General features: G+C 47.0%; 1 protein-coding gene across 2 annotated transcripts; it reads right to left on the reverse strand.

Annotated features, from left to right (window-relative positions):
- Nucleotides 1-306: 306 nt before the first annotated feature.
- On the reverse strand, nt 307-26,843 carry DDX19A (DEAD-box helicase 19A). Of its 2 annotated transcripts, XM_024349921.3 has the most exons (12): nt 26,645-26,843; nt 23,083-23,131; nt 18,159-18,209; nt 17,447-17,582; nt 12,199-12,291; nt 9,041-9,143; nt 8,555-8,669; nt 7,421-7,598; nt 6,821-7,058; nt 3,303-3,465; nt 2,127-2,318; nt 307-1,765 (listed from the first exon to the last, which is right to left on the reverse strand). In XM_024349921.3, exons 1-12 carry the CDS (start codon nt 26,699-26,701, stop codon nt 1,704-1,706), a joined length of 1,437 nt encoding a protein of 478 aa, XP_024205689.1. In that variant the 5' UTR covers nt 26,702-26,843; the 3' UTR covers nt 307-1,703. The 2 variants fall into 2 exon arrangements, with proteins under 2 accessions (XP_024205689.1, XP_054525543.1); XM_054669568.2 differs by lacking the exons at nt 18,159-18,209; nt 23,083-23,131; nt 26,645-26,843 and adding an exon at nt 16,789-16,849 and having other exon boundaries at nt 17,447-17,548.
- Nucleotide 26,844: the final 1 nt, after the last annotated feature.

A 26,844-nucleotide genomic window follows, 5' to 3' on the forward strand; every position in this document is an offset into this window, starting at 1 on the left:
CCCATGCCTGTCACTAGAGGAACCAGGAGATAAATGCCGGGACAGCTACACGCGGAAAGGAAGGTGGATGGTGTTTCCAGGGCAAGGAAGATGTGTGTGTATTGGACATGTCAACATGTCTAACACATGCTGATCAGTGAAAGCAGGTTGCATAGTAGTGTGAATAGAATGTTCCTGTTTTTGTAAAAGAAAAATGGGTTTATGCAAATAAAAGGCAATATGGTAGAATATTCACCAAGCTGCCAGGAATCAGGATCCCAGAAGAGAAGGGATAGAGAGCACTCTCACTTTATATACACACACACCTTTTTAAAATGAGTATATATTTGCTAATAAGCAGAAAAATACAAATAAAAACAAATCATTAGTAGAGCGTTTCTCATAATTACTTTAAAATGTCTTAGCATAATGAATGATGCATACAGCTATAATTTATCCATCCTTATTTATTTATTGAGTCGGGGTCTCGCTCTGTTACCCAGGCTGGAGTGCAGTGGCGCCATTTCAGCTCACAGCAGCCTCTAACCAGGCTCAAGCGATCCTCCTACCTCAGCCTCCCGAGTAGCTGGGACTACAGGCGTGCGCCACCACGCCCGGCTATATTTTTTTCTATTTTTGGTAGAGACGGGGTTTCATCACGTTGGCCAGGCTGGTCCCGAACTCCTGAGCTCAACCGATCCGCCCGCCTCAGCCTCCCAACGTGCTGGGATTATAGGCATGAGCCACCACGCCCGGCCTATCCATCCTTATTCATATTATGTAGGAATCAGAGCTCTCCATAATGTCCACTATTATAAATGAACAGCATAATTCCCTTGGTCATAACTTCCATTCCAAATTCTTGCTCAGCTCTCGGCCCCGTGTGACACCTGGGGGTAAGAACCAACTACGTATGCGCTCAGAAACTCACCTGGGGTCTCCTGGCTGCCGTGACTGAGTACCAGGGGCCTAAGCAGAGGGAGCCACCGAGAGAAGAGAAGGCAAGACCAGGCCCAGCCCCTTCATCGGCCCTCGCCAGATCACTCTCTCTCAAGGGGTCAGGATTCACTGACTTTCGTGTTTCTCTCCAAATCTGAAGTTTACAAAAGTAGCCGAGCTGCTCATCAGGGATATGCAAGTCTGCTTTCTGCAGCAGAGAACAGAAGTGAAAGGGAGAAGGGATGAGCAAGAAAGTCTCTGGATTTCAGGAGAAGGAAGACGGCCCCAAGGGCAGGAGAAACACTTGTGAAGGGTCCACTGGAGAGACAGAGAGGGGGCAGCTTTGGCCTCTCTGCTGCCACTTCCCTCATTCGATGCACAGCGGTGGGGCTCACACAATTTTCCACTCAGCCTCTTCTGCACAACCTGCACATCTATCGTTTCTTCAGGGGCTGGAGCTGGTTCCACGATGCCTACCCAAAATCAGGAGGGGGTCCTGGGGCCAGCGACTACCACTGTGACCAGATTATTATAAAGATGGGGGAATGTGGCTTTAAAAAAGTGGGGAAAGGACCCAATTCTCCAAAATGCAAATTTTTTCTTCTATTGCCCCCCATCATTTGCACCTATTTTTGTCAAGTCCAAACATAATTTGAAGTGAGGTAGGTAGTTTCTCTCTACTCCTGCCGTTGTCCTTGGGGTGATGTCGGGGCCTGTGCCCTAAATGCACTTGTCTCCTGTGCAGGGGCAGTGCCAGGGCTGGCATCAGTGGCTGGTGGAGCTTCTCAGTTGGCTATTTTCTCAATCTCGTCCAAATCATCTGTGTCCAATCTTTCTATCTTCTTATCTGGGGGAAAGATACACAAGTCTCTACCCTGCCCAGGAATGTGCCCCACCTCGGGCCACAGCAATCATTCATTCAGCCCCAAAGGCTCCGGGTGCCTAAGCAGGGGGCAGCAGGGCCCCTAGTCACTGACAGCAACAGTCAGAGCCCCACGCCCCGAAGCCCAGTCACAGGGGAGCTGTCCTTGGAGTCCCTGGGTCCTGAAGTCTCCAGGTGTGCTCCCTGAGAACTGCCATATGGTTAGAAAGGAGGGGAGTGTGCCAGGGACAGAGCCTCTCTTGGGGCTACAGAAGATCCTACCCCTTTCACCACCCCGCCCTACTTAGCAAAGGGCGCCAGGCACAGGACCCTCCCCGGGACTCACTAAAATGCTCCTGGATTCTGTTCAGGATGTTCATGCTGTGCTTGCTGTCCACCATGTTCACTGCCAGGCCCCTCTTGCCAAAGCGGCCCGTGCGCCCGATCCGGTGCAGGTAGGTCTCATTGTCAGGATTCCCGTCCTTGTCCACGGGAAGATCAAAGTTGATGACGACAGACACTTGTTCAACATCGATGCCTGCAGGAAGGAGAGTTGGAGGCTGAGAGGACTAAGGACAGGAGACAGAAATCACTGTCATCCATAGGTAGGTCAATGCGTACCAACTTTGGGATAGAGGGAAAGAATTTGGGACAGGCCAACTATGGGTACAAGAGAGGGCACATATAGGCAGGCAACAGAACCCAGAGGAAAAGAAGAGAACTTTGGCAAGTGCCAACAAAATCATGAAATCAGTAGGTAATCCTCTGGGAGATACAGTGTTCTGGAGATGGGCGCCCCTGGAAGAGCAGGCTCTGTTCTCTACCAGTCAGATGCCTGTACATTTCCTTCCACCAAGTCAGGACTACTGGTTTCTGCGGGAGTTCCTTTTCTTTCTTTCTTTTTTTATTTTTGAGACGGAGTTTCGCTCTTGTTGCCCAGGCTGGAGTGCAATGGCACGATCTCACTCACCGTAACCTCCACCTCCCAGGTTCAAGCGATTCTCCTGTCTCAGCCTCCTGAGTAGCTGGGATTACAGGCGCATGCCACCATGCCTGGCTAATTTTTGTATTTTTAGTAGAGATGGGGTTTCACCATATTGGTCAGGCTGGTCTCGAATTCCTGACCTCAGGTGATTCGCCCACCTCGGCCTCCCAAAGTGCTGGGATTACAGGCGTGAGCCACTGGGCCTGCCCTCTTCCTTTTTTTTTTTGGAGACAGAGTCTCACTCTGTCACCCAGGATGGAGTGCTATAGCACATTCTCGGCTCACTGCAACCTCTGTCTCCAGGGTTCAAGTAATTTTCCTGCCTTGGGATTGCAGGCATGAGCCACCGCACCTGGCATGTGTGAGTTCTTACCACCTCAGGGAAATCCAAACAGTCTCTCCTAGAAAGGAATAGTGTCACCAGCCCCACCCATCTCCCTGAGACCATCCGACTTTCCTGTATACAAGGATTTCTGGCTCTAATTGGGCCTGGGACCCCGAGCCTAGCAGACCAGGTGGGACACGTCCTCTGCTCACCGCGGGCACACACGTTGGTGGTCACCAAAACCTTCTCTTTGCCCTCTCGGAAGCGCTCAATCACCGCAGCCCTCTGCTCCACCATCATCTCCCCACTCAGCAGAGCCACCTGGTGGCCTTCTTTTGAGAGCTCTGCTGCCAGCCAACTAGCTGTTTTGCGAGTCTGGAAGAAAAAAAACAATTGAGAAATGAAAGTATTTGAGTATATATTTTTTCTTTTTGAGACACAGTCTTGCTGTCACTCAGGGTGATCTAAAAAGTCCTGGGCTCAAGTCATTATCCTGCCTTGGCTTCCCAAAGGGCTGGGAGTACAGGTGTGAGGCACCACGCTCAGCTGAAGATATTTTTGATCTGGAAGACTGTACCTGAAACTTAGCAGCTAAACGCTAAATTTCTTAAAATTGTAAACCCGATATAGTGCAACAGGAAGTAACAATGTCACCTGGGTTGTAATCTTACAAAAATATTTGTACCTGGCTGGGCATGGTGGCTCACACCTGTACTCCTAGCACTTTGGGAGGACGAGGCACGTGGATCGCTTGAACTCAGGACTTCGAGACCAGCCTGGGGAACATGGCCAAACCTGTCTCTACAAAAAATTTAGCTAGGCATGGTGGTGTAGGCCTATAAGTCCCAGCTACTTGAGGGAGCTGAGGCAGGAGAATCGCTTAAACCTGAGAGGTCGAGGCTGGTGAGCCAAGATTGCACCATTGCACTCCAGCCTGGGTGACGGAGCAAGACCCTGTCTCCAAAAATAAAAAAGAAGAAAAGAAAAAAAAAAAGAAAATTTATACCACAAAAATATTTAACCTGGGGCAAGATACGGTGGCTCACGCCTATAACCACAGCAATTTGGGAGACCAAGTTGAAGGATCACTTGAGCCTAGGAGTAAAAGACTACCCTGGGGGCCAGGCGCGGTGGCTCATGCCTGTAATCCCAGCACTTCGGGAGGCCGAGGTGGGCCGATCACGAGGTCAGGAGTTCAACACAAGCCTGACCAACGTGGTGAAACCCCGTCTCTGCTAAAAATACAAAAATTAGCTGGGCGTGGTGGCATGTGCATGTAATCTCAGCTACTCAGGAAGCCGAGGGAGGAGAATCGCTTGAACCCGGGAGGCAGAGGCTGCAGTGAGCCAAGATCATGCCATTGCACTCCAGCCTGGGCAAGAGGCGAGATTCCGTTTCAAAAAAAAAAAAAACCAGATTGGCCGGGCATGGTGGTTCACGCCTGCAATCCCAGCACTTTGGGAGGCCGAGGCGGGCGGATCACCTGAGGTCAGAAGTTTGAGACTAGCCTGACTAATATGGAGAAACCCTGTCTCTACTAAAAATACAAAATTAGCCAGGTGTGGTGGCACATGCCTGTAATCCCAGCTACCTGGGAAGGCTGAGGCAGAATTGCTAGAACCCGGGAGGCAGAGGTTGTGGTGAACCGAGACTGCACCACTGCACTCCAGCCTGGGCAACAAAAGCAAAACTACATCTCAAAAAGAAAAGACTACCCTGGATGCTTCAAGATGTCATTGTCATGAGAGGCAATAAAATAAAGGTGAGGAAATTCTTGTAGATTTAGGAGTCTTAAGACACATGACAACTAAATGCAACAAGCAAAACTTGACTGGCTCTTGGATTTAACAAAACAAAAAGCAATAAAGATGAGCTGGGCACAGTGCCATGTGCCTGGAGTCCCACCTACTTGGGAGGTTGAGGTGGGAGAATCGCTTGAGCCCAGGAGTTTGAGTCCAGCCTGGGCAAGATAGTGAGACCGTCTAAAAAAAAAAAAAAAAAAAAAAAAATAGTATTTTTTGGCGTCAGGCGCAGTGGCTCATGCCTGTAATCCCAGTACTTTGGGAGGCCATGGCAGTTGGATCACCTGTGGTCAGCAGTTCAAGACAAGCCTGGGCAACATGGTGAAACCCCCTGTACCAAAAATACAAAAATTAGCTGGGCATGATGGCGGGCGCTGGTAATCCCAGCTACTCTGGAGGCTGGGGCAGGAGAATTGCTTGAACCCAGGAGGCGGAGGTTGCAGTGAGCCGAGATCACACCATTGCACTCCAGCCTGGGTGACAGAGCTAGATAGAGTCGGTCTCAAAAAAAAAAGAATACTTTTGGCACAAGTGGAGATAGGAGAACGTGGATTATATTTGAGAGATATATTACTGTTATCACTATATCATTGCATTGTATGTTTCCTTGTTTTGAGACAGAGTGTTGCTTTATGACCCATGCTAAGTGCAGTGGCGTGATCACAGCTGACTGCAGCCTCTAACTCCTGGGCTCAAGGGATCCTCCCACCTCAGTCTTCCGAGTAGCTGAGACTACAGGTGTGTGCCACCACATCCAGCTAATTTTTTTTAAGTGTTTTAGAAATGGGGTCTCCCGATGTTGCCCAGGCTGGTCTCAAACTCCTGGGCTGAAGCGATCCTTCTACCTTGGCCTCCAAAGGTGTTGGGATTACAGGCGTGAGCCACTAAGCCTGGCCTCTTTTTTTTTTTTTTTGAGACGGAGTCTCGCTCTCTCACCCAGGCTGGAGTGCAGGGGCACGATCTCAGCTCACTGCAATCTCCGCCTCCCGGGTTCAAGTGATTCTGTTGCCTCAGCCTCCCGAGTAGCTGGGATTACAGGCATGCACCACCACACCCAGTTAATTTTGTATTTTTAGTAGAGACGAGGTTTCTCCATGTTGGTCAGGCTGGTCTCCAACTCCTGACCTCAGGTGATCCGCCTGTCTCGGCCTGCCAAAGTGCTAGGATTACAGGCATGAGCCACCGTGCTCCGGTGTCTCTTTTATTCTAAAATCATTTTGACATTTTCTTCAGAGATCTTAAATATTTATTTTTTCTATTATCAATGAGATCTATGCTTCCATTTTCTAAGTATTTGCTGTTTGAGACTGGAAAACTATGTGTGTGAATGTTATGACTATCTTGTTGAACTTTTTTTTTTTTTGAGACGGAGTCTCTCTCTGTTGCCAGGCTGGAGTGCCGTGGTGTGATCTCGGCTCACTGCAAGCTCTGCCTCCCGGGTTCACACCATTCTCCTGCCTCAGCCTCCCGAGTAGCTGGGATTACAAGCGCCCGCCACCACGCCGCGCTAATTTTTTGTACTTTTAGTAGAGATGGGGTTTCACCGTGTTAGCCAGGATGGTCTCGATCTCCTGACCTCGTGATCCACCCATCTCGGCCTCCCAAAATGCTGGGATTACAGGCATGAGCCACCGCACCTGGCCATCTTGTTGAATTTGTTATTTTTCTTACAAATATGAGTTGATTCTCTTGGGTTGTGCAACAATACATCATCCACAAATAAGACATAAAGTTCAGGGGCTCTATCTTTAGGCTATGTATCCCTTGGGATACTACTATTACCCCCACTAAAGGAGAGCCTGTCTCTTACATCTTCAGAAAGCACTTCCCTTCTTCCCATGGCGCTCAGGGGCATCCAGTCCTCCTGAGCCCTGTGGGGAGCTGGCTGAGAGGGAGGGGCCGGGCCTGCCACTGCCGCTGCTACTCACATGGCAGAAGATCATGGCTTGAGCAATGGTGATGGCCCCGTAGAGGTTACACAAGGCCTGGAACTTCTCGTCTCTGCTGCTGCACAGGACATAGTACTGCTTGATGGTGTCCAGGGTCTCTTCCTCACGCTTCAGTTTGATAACGTTTGGGTCTGGGACCACTTTCTGGGCAAACTTCCACACAGAGTCTTCAAAGGTGGCAGAGAAAAGCAGCATCTGGCAGTTCCTGGGCAGCATCCTGCAAGGGAAGGCCCTGGTAGGTGGCCCCAGGTGGCCCCGGGAAGCGACAGAAGCACAGCCTCCCCAGCTGGGAGGGTCTAGATGCCCAGGAAGGCTGATGGGAGAGGAGCGTCTTGGGGAGGAGGAGCAGCAGGCCTGGGATGGGGACAGGGGTTGGGGAAGAGTCCCTAGGTCTCCTTTCTCAACCCAGGCTGGGAGGGACTGTGGTCAGCGCTGACATGGAAATGGCCCGTCAAACAAATGCTGCTGAGAGTAACGAGAGCCAAGACCCAGGCAGAAGCCAGAGGAGGCGTCTGAAGTGAAGGGAGAAGACACTGCAGATGGGGAGTCTGAGGAGTCCCCCACCCTCGAGATCCCTACCTCTGGATGCGGATGCTCTGATCTTGGTGGCCCTGAGTGGCTATCATGACATCAGCCTCATCCAGAACAAACACCTTGATTTTCTTGGGATCAATGAACTTGAGCTTGGAGCACCAGTCCAGCACGGTCCCAGGGGTGCCAATGACAATCTGCTCACTGATCTTCTGGCCTCTTTCCACTGTGGAGACCCAGGTGATTTTCATAGGTATTTCAAAGGCAAAGCCAGCTCTGGAAATCAAAGCCCTGCCCATCCTTCTAGGACTAGGAGAACAAGTTATTTCCAGATTTCAAAACACACATGAGTGTTCCCCTCAGTCTTGGTCTCTTCTGCTGTGAAGTGGGCAGAATGACACCTATCTCAGTGCACTGTGGTCAGGATCAAATCCCACACAGCAATCCTTCAATAAGCATCAGCTCCCTTCTTCTTCCTCCTATAATCCAACATCATCCAACTCTTTTTATGTTTATTTATTTATTTATTTATTTTGAGACAGGGTCTCACTCTGTTGCCCAGACTAGAGGGCGGTGACACAGTCATGGCTCACTGCAGCTTTGACCACACAGGTTCAAGCGATCCTCCTGCCTCAGCCTCCCACGTAGCTGGGACTACAAGCTGGCACTTCCACGCTTGGCTATTTTTTTTTTTTTATTTTTTGTCTTACTGTGTTGCCCAGGCTGGTCTCAAACCATGTGCTCAAGCAGTCCTCCCACCCTGGCCTCCCAAAGGGCTGGGATTGCAGGTGTGAGCCACTGTACCTGGTTTTGCTTACTTTTAAAGAAAGGGAGCTGACCCCAACCTTCCATCCTCAGTCCTGTTAATCCCTCTTTGGTAGCAGGTCCCAGAACTCTGGACGCTAAATTCAAAACTCTACCTTCTGAGCGAAGAACTCTAGATATTAAGAACTCTGTGAGCCATGCGTGGATTTTTTTTTTTATCAACCGAAAATCTTATTTTAAGACTGAAAAAGACTGTTAACAAATTAGCAGGTATTCAAATAGATTCAAATAGAGCAACACAGTTAGGCTCCAGGGTCAGACTGAATTAGAAAGTTGAATACGGTCATCGCATCTTCAAAATTCAAACGCCCAACCCCCTACCCTGCTCACTGTTCAGTTGTCGCCTGCCGTACTCACATTTATTGCCTCGAACGGCATAGGCAAGTTTCAGTTCTGGGTAAAATTTGCCCATCTGCTCAATCACTTTTCCTGTTTGAAGCGCCAGCTCATATGTTGGGGAAAGGCACAGACACTGACAGAAAAATCATAAAGGATGAGTTTAGGAGAGCCATTTGGTAACAGACCTGAAGGCACCCAGTATGCTGATGTTATTAGCACTTGAATAGCACAGGGAAGCATGTCCTCCCATCCAGGCCCACCTTTCAGCTATAGACTGAAGCCTGCAGCAGGTAGCCCTGGCTTGGCAGAGGCCTTTGCAAGCCATGGTCTAAGGCTGCTGCTTTCAAGCACATTCTCCCAGGTCAGGGCCTGGTGTAGGAACTTGCTCTGCCTGAGCCACAGCCTAAGGTGTCAGAAGCTTCAGACCTCTCGTTACTCCTCACCAGATGGCACTGCGCTCCCCAGGGCAGGCAACCTAGGACACCCAGCCCCGCAAGCCCTCACCTGGGGGTATCTGTCTGATGGCTCCACTCGGCTGAGCATGGCTAAGACAAAGGCAGCTGTTTTACCAGTGCCAGACTGAGACTGGGCAATCAGATTCTGTGGGCTGGATCAAGGAAGAACAGAAATGAAACTTAAATTGGTGAAACTCAGTAACATGTCAAAATGTTCTTTCTGAATGAAAGGCATATTTCCCCCTTCATGCTTCTCTATATTACCCAGGTTTTCTCCATTGAGCACAAATTACTTTCATACATTTTTTTATACGCTGTTAAAAAGCTGCTTAAATTGTAAAATAAATGATTATTTTAAATGGGCTCACACCAAGAAATTCTCATTCTAGCCTCTAGCACAGCTAAAGGACCCCAGTTTTGCACCCCAAGGGGCACAGGGAAATCAAGTGTGCAGAGTAAGATCTGTGCCCAGACAAGTCCCCAGCAATATTTTTGGCTGAGCCATGATGCATTCCCAGAATTTGGTTCCTTCTGTGTGTGCCTTTCCCCAGTTTTATGGACAAGATGCTAAGTCAGGTGGATGTTTTAGAGGGAACTTTTACATTCCACTTTATGGGACCCAGCATCATGGGAACAGGTGGCATGTTTGTCATTAAAAAAGATAAATATGGCTTACGCCTGTCATCCCAGCACTTTGGGAGGCCGAGGCGGGCGGATCACAAGATCAGGAGATCGAGACCACCCTGGCTAACACAATGAAACCCCGTCTCTACTAAAAATATAAAAAATTAGCCGGGCGTGGTGGCAGGTACCTGTAGTCTCAGCTACTGGGAAGGTTGAGGCAGAAGAATGGCATGAACCTGGGAGGCGGAGCTTGCAGTGAGCGGACATTGCGCCACTGCATTCCAGCCTGGGCGACAGAGCTAGACTCCATCTCACAAAAAAATAAATAAATAAATAAATAAATAAATAAATAAACAAACTAAGGTGGGCAGATCACTTGAGGTCAGGAGTTCGACACCAGCCTGGCCAACATGGTGAAACCCCACCTCCATTAAAAATACAAAAATTAGGCTGGGTGCGGTGGCTCACGCCTATAATCCCAGCACTTTGGGAGGCTGAGGCAGGCAGATCACGAGGTCAGCAGTTCGAGACCAGCCTGGCCAACGTGGTAAAACCCCATCTCTACTAAAAATACAAAAATTAGCCAGGCATGGTGGCAGGCGCCTGTAATCCCAGCTACTGGGGAAGCTGAGCCAGGAGAATCGCTTGAACCCGGGAGGCGAAGGTTGCGGTGAGCTGAGACCACGCCATTGCACTCCAGCCTGGGCAACAGAGCGAGACTTCATCCCAAAAACAAACGAACAAACAGACAAAAAAATACAAAAATTAGCCAGGTGTGGTGGTGTGTGCCTGTAATCCTAGCTACTCAGGAGGCTGAGGCAGGAGAATCACTTGAACCTGGAAGGCAGAGGTTGAAATGAGCCAAGATTGCACCACTGCACTCCAGCCTGGGCGACAGAGGAGACTCCATCTCAAAAAAGAAAAAATGATAAATATGCCAGGTGCAGTAACATATGCCTATAATCCCAACACTTTGGGAGGCTGAGGCTGGAGAATCACTTGAGGCCAGGAGTTTGAGACCAGCCCTGGCAACATAGTGATACCCTGTCTCTACAAACTTTTTTTTTTTTTTTTTGAGACAGAGTCTTACTCTGTCGCCCAGGCTGGAGTGCAGTGGTGTAATCTTGGCTCACTGCAACCTCTGTTTCCTGGGTTGAAGCGATCCTCCTACCTCAGCCTCCCTAGCAGCTGGGATTACAGGTGTGCGCCACCAAGCCCGGCTAATTTTTTTGTATTTTTTGTAGAGACGGGGTTTCACCATGTTGGCCAGGCTGGTCTCAAACTCCTGACCTCAAGTGATCCACCTGCCTCGGCTTCTCAAACTACAAAAAAATTTTTTTAAAGTCAGCTGGGCATGGTGGCACATGCCTATAGTCCCAGCTACTCCGGAGGCTGAGGTGAGAGGATTAATTAAGCCCAGGAGGTCGAGGCTGCAGTGGGCTATAATTGCACCACTGCACTCTAGATGGGGAAACAGAATGAGACCCTGTCTCAAAAGGAACTTACTCTTGTCAGGGTGGGAGAAGGATGTGGAAGGAGGGGAATTCAGGGGCTTCAACTATCAACTGGACCTGCTTCCTTTCTTGGCGGGATAGGGCTACAGAGGTGTTCTTGGTATTGTTCTTTACACCTTTGTGTAGGTCTCAAAAATTTCCAAAGAATATTTTGTTTGTTTTTGAATTTACTGCAACACCATTCACATCAAAATAATATTTTTTAAACCCAGTTTTTTTTTTTTTTTTTTTTTTTGAGACAGAGTCTATGTTTCCCAGGCTAGAGTGCAGTGGCACGTCTCGGCTCACTGCAACCTCTGCCTCTGGGGTTCAAGCAATTCTCCTGCCTCAGCTACATGACCACAGGTACGTGCCACCATGCCAGGCTAATTGTTGTATTTTTAGTTTAGTTTTTTTTTTTTTGAGACAGGGTCTTGCTGTCACCAGGCTAGAGTACAGTGGCACCATCTCGGCTCACTGCAACCTCTGCCTCCCGGGTTCAAGCAATTCTCCTGCCTTAGCCTCCTGAGTAGCTGGGACTACAGGCACATGCCAACAGGCCTGGATAATATATATATATATTTTTAATTTTAGTAAGATGGGGTTTCACCATGTTGCCCAGGCTGGTCTCGAATTCCTGAGCTCAGGCAATCCGCCCACCTTGGCCTCCCAAAGTGCTAGGATTACAGGTGTGGGCCACCATGCCCAGCTAATTTTTGTATTTTTAGTAGAGACAGGGTTTTGCCATGTTGGCCAGGCTGGACTCAAACTCCTAACCTCAGGTGATCCGCCCGCCTTGGCCTCCCAAAGTGCTAGGATTACAGGAGTGAGCCACCATGCCCGGCCTTAAGCCCAATTTTTAAGATAGCATGGAATAAAGCACTACCTTTCTCTATCAGTTTCTATTGTTAAGTGGGAAAGGCAGAAACTGTAGCTAACTCCATCCGATTCTCTCTGCACTTGCCTAAGCTGTATTCCTGAGGAAACACGTGGCCCCAAACAGCCCCTTCTGTTCTCAGGCACAAAAACGCAGTTTGGGGAAGATTGATCTAATCACACTGGGTGAGATACGCTTCATGTGCATACTCACGGTTCAGCAAGCATCATGGGTAATGCGTTCTCTTGTATCTTGGAGGGTCGATTGAAGCCCATGGCATAGACTCCCTGGAGAAGCTGTGGTTTCCTAGGAAGCCAGGAAGACAGAGGATAGATGCCTAGAAGTTAGAATTGTTTTAGAGGCCTAGAATCTTATCTTTTTCTATAGAAAGGAATGATGCCTCCTACCTCTGTCAGACGTATTTTCCTATGCCTTAAGAAAACACTGTCAACAACCAAACCAAATCAAACCAAGCTACCGCCCTTCCCTAAGGAATCTTAATCTGCAACTATTCTACAATTCATAAAATACAGAGTGGTTTCTTTTCTTAGAGAAATTAATGCTTTCAGCAGACCCGCAAATCTGGCTGGCCTTGGAAGACAAGTGTTCCCTGGACACAGCAAGGGTGGTGGTTATTAATTCATAGCATTACATAAATTATAAAAGATATATCTAAAAACAGGTCAGGTACAGTGACTCATGCCTGTAATCTCAGCACTGTGGGAGGTCAAGGCAGGCCAACTGCTTGAGGCCAGAAGTTCGAGAACAGCCTGGGCAACATGGTGATACCTCGTCTCTACAAAAAAATACAAAAAATAGCTGGACACACCTGTAGTCCCAGCTACTCAAGAGGCTGAGGTGGGAGGCTCACTTGAGCTCAGGAGGTCAAGGCTGCAGTGATCTGTGACTGAGCCACTGCACTCCAACCAGGGTGACAGAGTGGGACTCTAAAGTAAATAATAAATGAAAATAAACACTATTTACTATACTGCTAAGATTTAGAAGTCCTTTTGTTCCATGTTCCTTCCAAAGCCAGCTATGCAAATACTCCAGACAATCAATAGGTAAGGAAATTGATGGGCTGGACGTGGTAGCTCACGCCTGTAATCCCAGCACTTTGGGAGGCCTAGGTGGGACGACTGCTTGAGGAGTCCAGGCGTTCAAGACCGGCCTGGGCAACACAGTGAGACCCTGTCTCTAAAACAAAACAAGACAAAACAAAAAACAAAAATGAGCTGGGCATGGTGGCATGCACCTGTAGTCCTAGCTACTTGGGAGACTGAGGCAGGAGGATTGCCTGAGGCTAAGAGTTAGAGACTATAGCGAGCCATGATTGCCCCGCTGCACTCTGGGCTGGGCAACAAGGCCAGGTCATCTCTTAAAAAAAAAAAAAAAGAAAGAAAGAAAGAAAAAAGAAAAAAAAAATTTTTTTTTTTTTGAGATGGAGTCTTGCTCTGTTGCTCAAGCTAGAGTGCAATAGCGTGATCTTGGCTCACTGCAACCTCTGCCTCCTGGGTTCAAGTGAGTCTCCTACCTCAGCCTTCTGAGGAGCTAGGATTACAGGTGCATACTGCCACACCTGGCTAATTTTTGTATTTTTAGTAGAAACAGGGTTTCGCCATGTTGGCCAGGCTGGTCTTGAACTCCTAATCTCAGGTGATCCACCTGCCTCGGCCTCCCAAAGTGCTAGGATTACAGGCGTGAGCTGTAGCGCCCGGCCATAAAAAAAGAAAATTGATGAAGCCAGTTTCTAGTAGCTGATATACAGTAAATAAAGGTGGTTCGATTAACCTACTAAACTTTACAAATGCTCAGATTCACTTAGGTCTAATCAAAATAAACAGACAAACACTAACTACTTCTTTTTGAGAGACGTTCTCACTCTGTCGCCCAGGCTGGAGTGCAGTTGTATGAACTGGGCTCACTGCAACCGACACCTCCCAGGCCTCAAGAGATCCTCCCACCCTTGAGTAGCTGGGGCTGCAGGCACATGCCACCACACCTGGCTAATTTTTTTTTATTTTTTGTAGAGATAAGGTTTCACCATGTTGCCCAGGCTGGTCATGAACTTCTGAGCTCAAGAGATCCACTCACCTTAGCCTCCCAAACTGCTGGGATTACAGGCGTGAGCCACCGCACCTGGACACCAACTTCTTATGTAAACAGCTACACAAGAATTATCAATTTAAGTTGCTCTTACATTGCATTTACAATCAGCTCTCTGCTACCTCTAAATTGACAAGATGTTTAAGAAAAATCATACCAGATTGTTTCTAAAGAAAAGGCAACCCAACTGTTCTCTAAGCCTTCCTTGGAGTTCAGCAGGCTCTCTAAAAGGCAAATTCTCTGGCGTATGTTGGTTCTCAGACACAAAGAAATTTAAAAACATAATCTTTCATATCTTCCATTTGGGAGAAAACGCTGTGACACTCGGCAGCTTCTGACTTGGTTGCCAAGGAAACAAAGTCACTACTTAATTGGGACTCAAATGATCCAACAGCTTCCACTGACTCAGTTTTCTTTGATTTTGCAGATTAACTCAAATATTTTAGGTACAAAGCAGACCAAGTATATTAGGTGATCTTGGTTTCATTCTTTGTTTCCTTTTCCTACCAACAACTAAATCAGAGAGAACCTGCCTTTTACAGAGGACAATTCATCAGTGGTTAAACTGAGAGCTCACGTCTTCTAAATGGAAGAAATTTAAAAAGCCAGTTGATACTTGGAGGAGCAAACTGTCACTCTAAGGAAATCATACCACATGTCTAGCTGTCCTGATACAGCTTAAAAATAAAAGTGGAGATGACAGATTTGGTGAATAAAGTCCTTGACAGAGAAAACACATAGAAAAGCATAATTTCCGTTTGAGAAAGAGTTTCGCTTTTATCTCCCAGGCTGGAGTGCAACGGCATGATCTCGGCTCACTGCAACCTCCGCCTCCTGGGTTCAAGCAATTCTCCTACCTCAGCCTCCTGAGTAGCCGGGACTACAAGCCATGTGCCATTACAGCTGGCTAATTTTTTTGCATTTTTAGTAGAGATGGGGTTTCATCATTTTGACCAGTCTGGTCTCGAACTCCTGACCTCAGGCAATCCACCTGCCTTGACCTCCCAAAGTGCTGTGATTATAGGCGTGAGCCACCGTGCCCGACCTAAAGTGTAACTGTTTAAAAATACATTTTTGGTCTGGCCTGGGCAACATGGTAAAACCTCATCCTATTTAAAAAAAAAAAAAAAGTTATTGGGCCAGGTGCAATGGCTCACACCTGTAATCCTAGCAATTTTGGAGGCTGAGGCAGGAGGACTCTTTGACCACAGGAGTTCAAGAGCAACCTGGCCAACACAGCGACACCACATCTCTATTTTTAAAAATAAAAAAATAAGGCTGGGCGCAGTAGCTCATGCCTGTAATCCCAGCAGCCTGGGAGGTTGAGGCGGGCAGATCGCTTGAGGCCAGGAGTTTGAGACCAGCCTGGCCAACATGATGAAACCCTGTCTCTACTAAAAATACCAAAATTAGCCAGGTGTGGTGGCTCAGGCCTGTAATCCCAGCTACGTGAGAGGCTGAGGAACGAGAATCGCTTGAACCCGGGAGGTAGAGGTTGCAGTGAGCCAAGATTGTGCCACTGCGCTCCAGCCTGGGCAACAGAGTGAGACAGTCTCAAAAGTAAATAAATAAATGAATAGAAATAAAAAATAAAAATAAAAAATTGTTCTTCAAGATTACTTAACAACTAGTTAGCTTTCTTGTTTTAAGTGTCTCTTTCTCAGTGGTAATAGCTGGAAGGAATGTGGCTTCAATTTGTCCATAGTGGCCATACTATAGATTTTGCTGAACTAAGGCAAAGAATCCATTGATTCCACCATATTCTTATTCATCAGCTACTTTCTATGATTGTGATCCTGGCAGGCAGCAAGAATAATAAGTAGGTCTTGGGTTCCTTGTAACACCCAGCACAGTGGCATGTATATAACACAATGATCCACACTTAATCCTCTATTAATTTACTGAAGTAAACCTAAAACGTAAGGCCGGGCACAGTGGGTCATGCCTGTAATCTCAGCACTTTGGGAGGCCGAGGCGGGCAGATCATGAGATCAGGAATTCGAGACCAGCCTGCCCAACATAGTGAAACCCTGTCTCTTCTAAAAATACAAAAATTAGCTGGGTGTTGTGGCACACGCCTGTAGTCCCAGCTAACTCGGGAGGCTGAGGCAGGAGAATCGCTTGGACCTGGGAGGCGGAGGTTGTGGTGAGCTGAGATCACGCCACTGCACTCTAGCCTGTGCAACAGAGCACGACTTGGTCTCAAAAAAAAAAAAAAAAAAAAAAAAAAAGAAAACCAAAAACAGATTTGACAGATTTTTTAAAAAGCAGATAAACTGTAAGACTGTAAACCCTATAGTCTAAATATACATATATATATATATATATATATATATATATTTTTTTTTTTTTGCGAGAGTCTCGCTCTGTTGCCCAGGCTGGAGTGCAGTGGCACGAACTTGGCTTACTGCAACCTCCGCCTCACAGGTTCAAGTGATCTCCTGCCTCAGCCTCCTGAGTAGCTGAGATTATAGGCCTGTGCCATCACACCTGGCTAAGTTTTGAGTTTTGTATTTTTAGTGGAGACAGGGTTTCACCATGTTGGTCAGGCTGGTCTTGAACTCCTGACCTTGTGATCTGCCTGCCTTGGCCTCCCAAAGTGCTGGGATTACAGGTGTGAGCCACTGTGCCTGGCCTTTTTTTTTTTTTTTTTGTAAAAAAAAATCAAATAGCACATGTTCTCACTTAAGGGCTTACCTAATCAGAAATGTTCCTGACATCCAGAAATCACCTGTCAGCCAATATTTTATTGAAAGTTCTAAGAGTATAAGAGAAATAAGACTTTTAGCTATGATAAATCAATTTGAAGCATTAAAAAATTCCTACCAAGAGAACAGGATAGCCAAGACACAAGGGTGGGAGATTAATACTGCAAATTTTTTCATACTTTTTGACTTCTGAATCATGTGACTTATTCATGTGACTTCTTTTCAAAGAAAAAAAATAGCCAGGCACGGTGGCTCACGCCTGTAATCCCAGCACCTTCAGAGGCCGAGGCAGGCAGATCACCTGAGGTCAGGAGTTCAAGACCAGCCTGGCCAACATGGTGAAACCCCGTCTCTACTAAAAATACAAAAAATTAGCTTGACATGGTGGTGGGCGCCTGTAATCCCAGCTACTTGGGAGGCTGAGGCAGGAGAATCGCTTGAACCCGGGAGGCAGAGGCTGCAGTGAGCTGAGATCACGCCATTGCACTCCAGGCTGGGCAACAGGAGCGAAACTCTGTCTCGAAAAAAAAAAGGAAAAAATACACTAAATTCTTAAAAGTAAAATTCTCACAAGAATCTCTGAGATGCTAAGTTTTATGTGGGGAGAGACTGGCAACGAAGAGCTGTTGAAAGGAGCGAATACTCACAGCCGAAGCTCTTCAAACGACTTCACTGAGTACAGAGGGGAGTTTGGATCCCGCTGCAGGACTTCCACTTGGTTTGTGTTATCAACAAGGTTGCTTCTGATCAGCTTGTTGAGTAAGGATTGGGCAGCTCTGTCCTCTGTCAGGAAGAAACCAGTAGATCTTCATATTCATCTGGCAAACCCCACGCTTATGAAGCCACTCTTTCTCCCTCTCCACACTAGCACCTGGGCAGTCAAGCACGGCTGGAGAAAAACCATCACACTGATAGGTCTCTATTTATTTATTTTAGAGATGGGGTCTTGCTGTCACCCAGGCTGGAGTGCAGTGGAGCAATCAGAGCTCACTGTAGTCTAGAATTCCTGGGCTCTGGCAATCGTCCCACCTCAGCCTCCCAAGTAGCTGGGAGTACAGGTGTGTGCTACCACACCCAGCTCATTTTGAAATCTTTTGTAGAGATGGGGTCTCAGTACGTTGCCCAGGCTGGTCTTGAACTCCTGGCCCAAAGGAATCCTCCCACCTCGGCCTCCCAAAGTGCTGGGATTACAGGTGTGAGCTACCGCTTTCGGACTTGTTTTGTTCTCCTCCTCTCACTGACTATTCCTTCTCTGATTCCTCTCATCTCCTGGATCTTGTAGCTTGGAGTGCCCCTGGCTCCAGGAAGGCAAGCCCTGGGTCATACCGTCTCTTGCCAAGGGCATCCAAAAGTAGTTACCTTTCTCCTCTTCATCTGTTTTCTCGGCAGTGGTACTGGTTTTGATAATACCTACACAAGAAAACAATTGTCATAATTAGAAAGGCAAATATGAGAACCACCAAAAATGTGGGACAATATAAATAAATACACTGAAATTTATTTTATTTTTTTATTTTTCAGACGGAGTTTTCCTCTTGTAGCCCAAGGCTGGAGTGCAATGGCGCAACCTTGGCTCACTGCAACCTCCACCTCCTGGGTTCAAGCAATTCTCCCGCCTCAGCTGCCTGAGTAGCTGGGATTAGGCACGCACCACCATGCCTGGCTAATTTATGTAATTTTAGTAGAGACGGGGTTTCACCACGTTGGCCAGGATGGTCTTGAACTCCTGACCTCGATCAAGTGATCCGCCCACCTTGGCCTCCCACAGTGCTGGGATTACAGGCGTGAGCCACAGCGCCCAGCCTGAAAAGTTATTTTAAGTAATCAAAATATAAATAGTTGGCATTTCTTTATGTTTAGTGAATTTTTATTTCTAGACATTTTTTTTTTTTTTTGAGACAGGGTCTCCCTCTGTTGCCCAGGCTAAGGTGCAGTGGTGCAATCATAGCTCACTACAACCTCAACCTCCTGAGCTGAAGTGATCCTCCCACCCCAGGCTCCCACTTAGCTGGGACTACAGGTGCATGCCACCACATCCTCCTGCCTTAACCTCCTGAGTAGCTAGCACTACAGGCATGCACCACTATTCCCAGCTAATTTAAAACAAAAATATTTTCGTAGAGATGGAGTCTTGCCATGTTGCCCAGCCTGTTCTCAAATTCCTGGCCTCAAGTAATCCTCCTGCCTTGGCCTCCCAAAGCACTAGGATTACTGGCATGAACTACTATACCTGGTGAAAAATTTTAAATTTCTAGAAATTTTGACTAATTTCAGACAGATCAGAATATGTTACCTCTTACTAGCCCTACTTTAAAATACAGCCTTATTAGCAAACATAGTCTACCATTTTTTTACCTATCAGATTGGCAAATTCTAAAAGTTTGACTATTAATTCTGTGATGAGATTGTAGGGAAACACTCTCATTCTTGCTGATGGAAATATTAATTGGTGGCCGGGCACAGCGGCTCATGCCTGTAATTCCAGCACTTTGGGAGGCTGAGGCGGGTGGATCACCTGAGGTCGGGAGTTTGAGACCAGCCTGACCAACATGGAGAAACCCTGTCTCTACTAAAAAATACAAAATTAGCTGGGTGTGGTGGCGCATGCCTGTAATCCCAGCTATTAGGGAAGGCTGAGGCAGGAGAATCGCTTGAACCTGGGAGGCGGAGGTTGCAGTGAGCTGAGATTACGCCATTGCACTCCAGCCTGGGCAAAAAGAGCAAAGCTCCGTCTCAAAAAAAGAAAAAAAAAACCCCAGAAATATTAATTGGTATAATACCTAAGGAAAAGACTTTGAAAATACTGACAAAAATTGCAAATGTCAGCCTGGGCAACATAGCAAGACCTAGTCTCTACTAAAAATTTAAAAAATTAGCCTATAATCCCAGCTATTCAGGAGGCTGAGGCAGGAGAACAGCTTGAGCCCAGGAGTTTGAGCCACTGCACTGCAGCCTGGGTGACAGAGCAAGAGCCTGTGTTTTTTTTTTTTTTTTTTTTTTGAGACAGAGTCTCACTCTGTTGCCCAGGATGGAGTGCAGTGGCACGATCTCGGCTCACTGCAACCTTTGCCCCCCAGGTTCAAATGATTCCTCTGCCTCAGCCTCCCGAGTAGCTGGGACTACAGGCATGCACCACCATGCCCGGGCAATTTTTGTATTTTTAGTAGAGACAGGGTTTCACCATATTGGCCAGGCTGGTCTCAAACTCCCGACCTCAGGTGATCCACCCGCCTCAGCCTCCCAAAGTGATGGAATTACAGGCATGAGCCGCTGTGCCCGGCCACCAATTAATATTTCCATCAGCAAGAATGTGAGTGTTTCCCTACAATCTCATCACAGAATTAATAGTCAAACTTTTAGAATTTGCCAATCTGATAGGGCTGACCTCATGATCTGCCCGCCTCGGCCTCCCAAAGTGCTGGGATTACAGGCATGAGCCACTGTGTCCAACCTACAAGATCATGTCTTAAAAAAAATTTTAAAAAAAGGCCAGGCGTGGTGGCTTATGCCTGTAATCCTAGCACTTTGCGAGGCCAAGCGAGCGGATTGCCTGAGCTCAGGAGTTCAAGAGCAGTGTGGGTAATACGGTGAAACCCTGTCTCTACTAAATACAAAAAATTAGCTGGGCATGCAGGCAGGCACCTGTAATCCCAGCTACTCGGGATGCAGAGACAGAAGAATTGCTTGAACCTGGCAGGCAGAGGTGGCAGTGAGCCCCCACTGTACTCCAGCCTGGGCAACAGAGAATCCATCTCAAAGAAAAAAAAAAAAAAAGAAAGAAAGAAAAAATCGCAAATGTATATCCTTTGACCTAGCAAATCCATTTTTGGGGAATTTATCCTACAGACACTTGCATACATGTAAAAAGAGCTAAGTTCATGGTTATTTCATGAAGCATTATTTATAATAGCAAAAGAATGGGACCACCCAAATATCTATGATTGCTTTAAAAATCATGGTATATCAGCCAGATGCGGTGGCTCAAGCCTGTAATCCCAGCACTTTGGGAGGCTGAGGTGGGCGGATCACCTGAGGTCAGGAGTTCGAGACCAGCCTGACCAAGATGGAGAAACCCCATCTCTACTAAAAAAACACAAAATTAGCCAGGCGTGGTGGCACATGCCTGTAATCCCAGCTACTTGGAAGGCTGAAGCAGGAGAATCGCTTGAACCCTGGAGGTGGAGGTTGCGGTGAGCCGAGATCGCATCATTGCACTCCAGCCTGGGCAACGAGTGAAATTTCATCTCAAAAAAAAAAAAAAAAAAAAATCGTGGTAGATCGACACAATGCAGTATCACATAATTATAAAACACAAGGAGGGGCCAGGCACAGTGGCTCATGCCTGTAATCCCAGCACTTTGGGAGGCCGAGGCGGGCAGATCATCAGGTCAGGAGTTCAAGACCAACCTGGCCAACATGGTGAAACCCCATCTCCACTAAAAATACAAAAATTAGCTGGGCATGATGGCGGACACCTGTAATCCCAGCTATTCAGGAAGCCGAGGCAGGAGAATCGCTTGAACCCGGGAGGCGGAGGTTGGAGTGAGCCAAGATTGCACCACTGCACTCCAGCCTGGGCGACAGAGAAAGACTCTGCCTCAAAAAAAAAAAAAAAAAAAAAAAGACATGGATGAAACTGCATGTATTGATATGGAAAGTTTGCCAAGGGATACTGTTGAGTGAAAAAGTAAGTGTACTGTATATATCATGCCACGTTTTGGTTGAGAGAGAGAATATGAGAATCTACACTTATATTTGCTTTGCCTAAAGTCTTTGGAAGAATATTAAAAATCCATGAACAGTGGCTACTTATGGGATAGGATGGTGTTATGAGCTGAATTGTGTGTGGCTCGCTGACCTCAAACTCATATATTCAAGTCCTAACCAGTACCTCAGAATGTGACCTTATTTTGAAATAGGGTTGCTACAGCTATAGTTAAGATGAGGTCACTAGGGTGGGCCCTAATCCTTGTACTTTATTATACTTTCTGAGTTTTGAACCCAGATTCACTTTTCAAAAAGTTAAAAAATTTACCTCATGCAGGATCTGGATTTTATTTAAAAAAATAAAATAAAATTGGCCGGGCATGGTGGCTCACACCTGTAATCCCAGCACTTTGGGAGGCCAAGCGGGGTGGATCACGAGGTCAGGACATCGAGACCATCCTGGCTAACACGGTGAAACCCTATCTCTACTAAAAATACAAAAAAAAAATTAGCTGGGCATGGTGGCGGGCGCCTGTAGTCCCAGCTACTTGGGAGGCTGAGGCACAAGAATGGCGTGAACCTAGGAGGCGGAGCTTGCAGTAAGCCGAGATCACACCACTGCACTCCGGCCTGCGTGGCAGAGTGAGACTGTCTCAAAAAAAAAATAAAAATAAATAAATAAATAATAAAATTAGGCCAAGTGCAGTGACTCATGCCTGTAATCCCAGCACTGTGGGAGGCTGAGGCAGGCAGATCGCTTGAGCTCAGGAGGTCAAGACCAGCCTGGACAATATGACAAAGCCCCGCCTCTACTAAAAATATAAAAAATTAGCCAGGTGTGGTGGTGGATGCCTGTAGTCTCAGCTACCTGGGAGGCTGAGGTGGGAGGATCTCTTGAGCCTGGGTGGCAGAGGTTGCAGTGAGCCAAGATCACGCCACTCCACTCTAGCCTGCATGACAGAGTGAGACTCTGTCTCAAATAAAATTTTAAAAATCTAATATAAAAAATAAAAAATTTAGGCCGGGCACAGTGGCTCACACCTGTAATCCCAGCACTTTGGGAGGCTGAGGTGGGTGGATCACGAGGACAGGAGATCAAGACCATCCTGGCTAACACGGCGAAACCCTATCTCTACTAAAAATACAAAAAAAAAACTAGCGCGTGGTGGCAAGCGCCTGTAGTCCCAGCTACTAGGGAGGCTGAGGCAGGAGAATGGTTATGAACCCAGGAGGCAGAGCTTGCAGTGAGTCAAGATTGTGCCACTGCACTCCAGCCTGGGCGACAGAGCGAGACTCCGTCTCAAAATAAATAAATAAATAAATAAATAAATAATTTGCCAAAATATTATCAAAAGAACAGTAGCAGTACAATCCAATAGAGAGACTCTTAATTTTAAGAAGTCAAAGGATAAAATGTGGAAAATCGACATATCCCTTCAGTAACAAAATCTAATTCACTGGCTTGTAAACAGCTGAAGTTTACACAAAATGACAGCTCTTTGTACAATGCAGCTATGAGTGCAAAGCAGCGGCCTACATGGAACTCTTTTCTAGCTTGTAGTTACCAGTGACTCACCATTGGTATCTGCTTTGACTTTCTCTTCCTTGATCTGCAAATTGGTCATCTGAATAGGAATAAAAGAAAACAGAGTTAAGCAAAGGACCCAATAAAAGGAAGGTCCCTAAGAAAAGAAAAACTTTCTAGTAAAAGTCTAGTCTGAAACTTTCAGCACCAGTATTCAGGGAGTCGGTTTGTTCCCTCAAAGTAGAGTTGCTGAAAGTCTGTGTGAAACCATCATTTCAAATATCTTCAACAGCCTTAAAACAAGGGGAGGGGTGGACTAAATATAATCGTTGGGGGGAAAGTTTCAGAAAACCTCAACCTCTGCTCATCTCCCAACTCAAGTTCTTTCTATTTATTTATTTTCTGAGACAAGGTCTCACTCTGTCACCTAGGCTGGAGTACAGCAGCACGATCATGGCTCACTGCGGCCTCAACCTCCTGGATTCTAGCGATCCTCCCACCTGAGCCTCCCTAGAAGCTGGGAACACAGGTGTGGACCACCATGCCTACTCGAACTCAAACTCCAACTCCTGGGCTCAAGCAATCCTCCCACCTTGGCCTCCCAAAGCACTGGGATTACAGGTGTGAGTCACTGCACCCAACCTTCTGTCACTTTCATTGGTTATCTCTACACTAGAGAGCAGAACCACATGATAACCTAAGACCATGAATCATTTATTAAGTGAAGGTACACAAGTCTACATGGTGAAAAAAAAAGGTCTTCTCCAACTATTAGGAAGCCTTTATTTATACCAGCCTTCTGATAAGCTGGATGCTTAGAACCAGATAACAAGTATGTTTAGGCCTATATTTGTGACATTCATGTCACAGCTAGGTTAGGATCACAGATTTCACAAGGTTTGAAACCAATTCTCAGTAACTCTTTCAGAGAAGATCTGATGCTAAACGCTAGATTTTAAACTCCAGAGTGCAAGGACCATGCCCTTGATAATGCTTTGTAATTTCTCTGTGGAAACTGCCAGTTTTATACCTCTGACCTGCTCCTTCCCCTGAACTCCAGGGCTGTATTTCCAAATGTCTGATGGCTACCGGGCAGAAGAGAACACAGCAGGCCTGACCGCTCTCCTTAGGAAAGCCTATTTGCAAGGCTGGCCCTTGGCTGTCACCTGGGAACTTGGACTTTGGGAAGGTTCCCATCATTCCTAGAACTGATAAGAGGGGGTCAGTCTGCCTCAACTCTTTGTAAAAACAGTTGCATGTAATTTATGCTAACCACCTGCATTCCTTCTGGAAGTCTGGAATTCTGGTACATGCTAGGCACAGGGTGACTATATGACAGGCCCCCAATAAAAGCCTCAAGTAGAGTCTCTAACAAGCTTCCCTGACACCACTTCATATGTGCTGTTACAATTTGCTACTGGAAGAATGAAGCACACTCTGTGGACTCCATTGGGAGATAACTTGGAAGTTTGCCTGGTTTCCTCTGGACTTAGCCCATGAGCCTTTTTCCTCCACTAATCTTGCTTTGTATCTTTTCACTATAATAAATCATAGTTGTGAGTACAACTACATACTGAGCCTGTGAGTTCTCCTAACAAATCGTCAAACCTGGCATCTCTTGGGGACTCCCACAACAGGTACTTACCAAGATGTTTCCTTATTTTAAATTCAGAACAGCCAAACCTGAACTCACCATTCCCTTTTTTGTTTTTTTGAAACAGGGTCTCACTGTCACCCATGCTGGAGTGCAGTGGTGTGATCACAGCTCACTGCAACCTCAACCTCCCTAGGCTCAGGTGATCCTCCCACCTCAGCATCCTGAGTAACTGGGACTACAGGAGTGTACCACCGCCTCGCCCAGCTAATTTTTTTTGTATTTTTGTAGAAATGGGGTTTCGCCATGTTGCCCACACTGGTCTTGAACTCCTGGGTTCAACTGATCTGCCTGTCTCAGTTTCCCAAAGTGCTAGGATTACAGGTGTGAGCCACTGTGCCCAGCCTTCACCATTCTTCTTCTTTTTTTTTTTTTTTTTTAAAGACAGAGTCTCACTCAGTAGCCCAGGCTGGAGTGCAGTGGCGTAATTTTGGCTCACTGCAACCTCCACCTCCCAGGTTCAAGCAATTCTCGTGCCTCAGCCTCCTGAGTAGCTGGGATTAACAGGGGACCACTACCACACCTGGCTAACTTTTGTATTTTTAGTAGAGACAGGGTTTCACTATGTTGGCCAGGCTGGTATCAAACTCTTGACCTCGAGTGATCTGCCCGCCTCGGCCTCCCAAAGTGCTGGGATCACAGGTGGGTGCCATCATGCCCGGCTGCCTTCACCATTCTATCAAATCTGCCCTTCCTCCCACTTTCCTATTCCTGTTATTGGGACGTTAGTAATACCAATAGGATCCAGGTTGAAAACAGAAACCTTTGGCTTTATCTCCCTTCTCTCCTTTATTATGTTAGCAAGTCCTACCCATTCTACCTTCATATCTTATACCCATCCCTTAATTTTCACTTCTACTGCCCAACATAGGCCCTCTATCTCGGGGCTATCAGAATAACTTCTACACTGATATTTCTATTAGCCATCACTTCTAACATATTCTGTTCTCCATAGTTCAATAAATCCTTGCCAGCCTTGTCTAATTCTGTCAATAGCCCTCTCAAAAATCCCCATACCGGCTGGGCGCGGTGACCCACGGCTGTAATCCCAGCACTTTGGGAGGCCGAGGTGGGCGGATCACTTGAGGTCGGGAGTTCGAGACCAGCCTGACCAACATGGAGAAACCCCGTCTCTACAAAAAATACAAAATTAGCCGGGCGTGGTGGCGCATGCCTGTAATCCCAGCTACTCAGGAGGCTGAGGCAGGAGAATCGCTTGAACCCGGGAGGCTGAGGTTGCGGTGAGCCGAGATGGCGCCATTGCACTCCAGCCTGGGCAACAAGAGCAAAACTCTGCCTCAAAAGAGAAACAATTACAACAAAAAAAAAGACAGTCCATCATCACTAAACAAACCTAAAGTTTAGGTCTTAGATATAAGAACAGAAAGCCACAGTGTATGCTGTAATTACATTCCAGTTGAATGAATATTCATTACTGAAAGAACAAGTACATGAAACCGTTACTTTACACATCAATGAAACAATTTGTAGTGCCTCCTTCCAACATCTGCAGTAGATTGAGGTATTAAATCCAAAAGTGAATCTGTTATTCTGCAAAGAGCTACAAACTACCAACCACGTTAAGCATGGATCTAAGAAATGTTAAATACAGAGTAGTATAGAAACATGCGAAGAACGGTCGCGTAATGAAAAAGAGAATCAGAATCTAAACTTGGCTTTCCTTATAATCGTCACCGAGGAGGTCAATAGAGGAATGACAGCATGCATAGTGGGGCGGATTTACCAAAGGATGAAGTCCTTAACCAGCCCAGATGGAGATAAAAAGCTCGACATTGGTCTCTTTAGCTCTAAGAGCAAATCAAGGGCAAGTGACTGCCCCAGCAAACTCCAGGAGCGCGTTGCCCAGGGGCCTCCCCAACCCGGGGAGCTCCCTGTGCTTTTGGGAGGTTTCGCTTGGGCCCCTGCTACGTCCTCCTCGCCAGGAGCTGAGCTACTGACCGACTTGACAGCCGCTTCCTGCTCGTCCACCGCCAGGGCCCACGAGTCGGTGGCCATAGTCCCGGACAAGGGAGACCCACTTGTGAAAATATGCGCTGCACCACGTCTCAACGCCGGCCCTAACCTCGCCACCGGCGCGAGAATGCACCTCACGCGGACCGGAAGCGGCGGTGAGCACAGGTGACGTCAGTTCCCACCCG

Source organism: Pan troglodytes, chromosome 18 (assembly GCF_028858775.2).
Source record: "Pan troglodytes isolate AG18354 chromosome 18, NHGRI_mPanTro3-v2.0_pri, whole genome shotgun sequence".
In the NCBI taxonomy this organism is placed as follows: Eukaryota; Metazoa; Chordata; class Mammalia; order Primates; family Hominidae; genus Pan; species Pan troglodytes.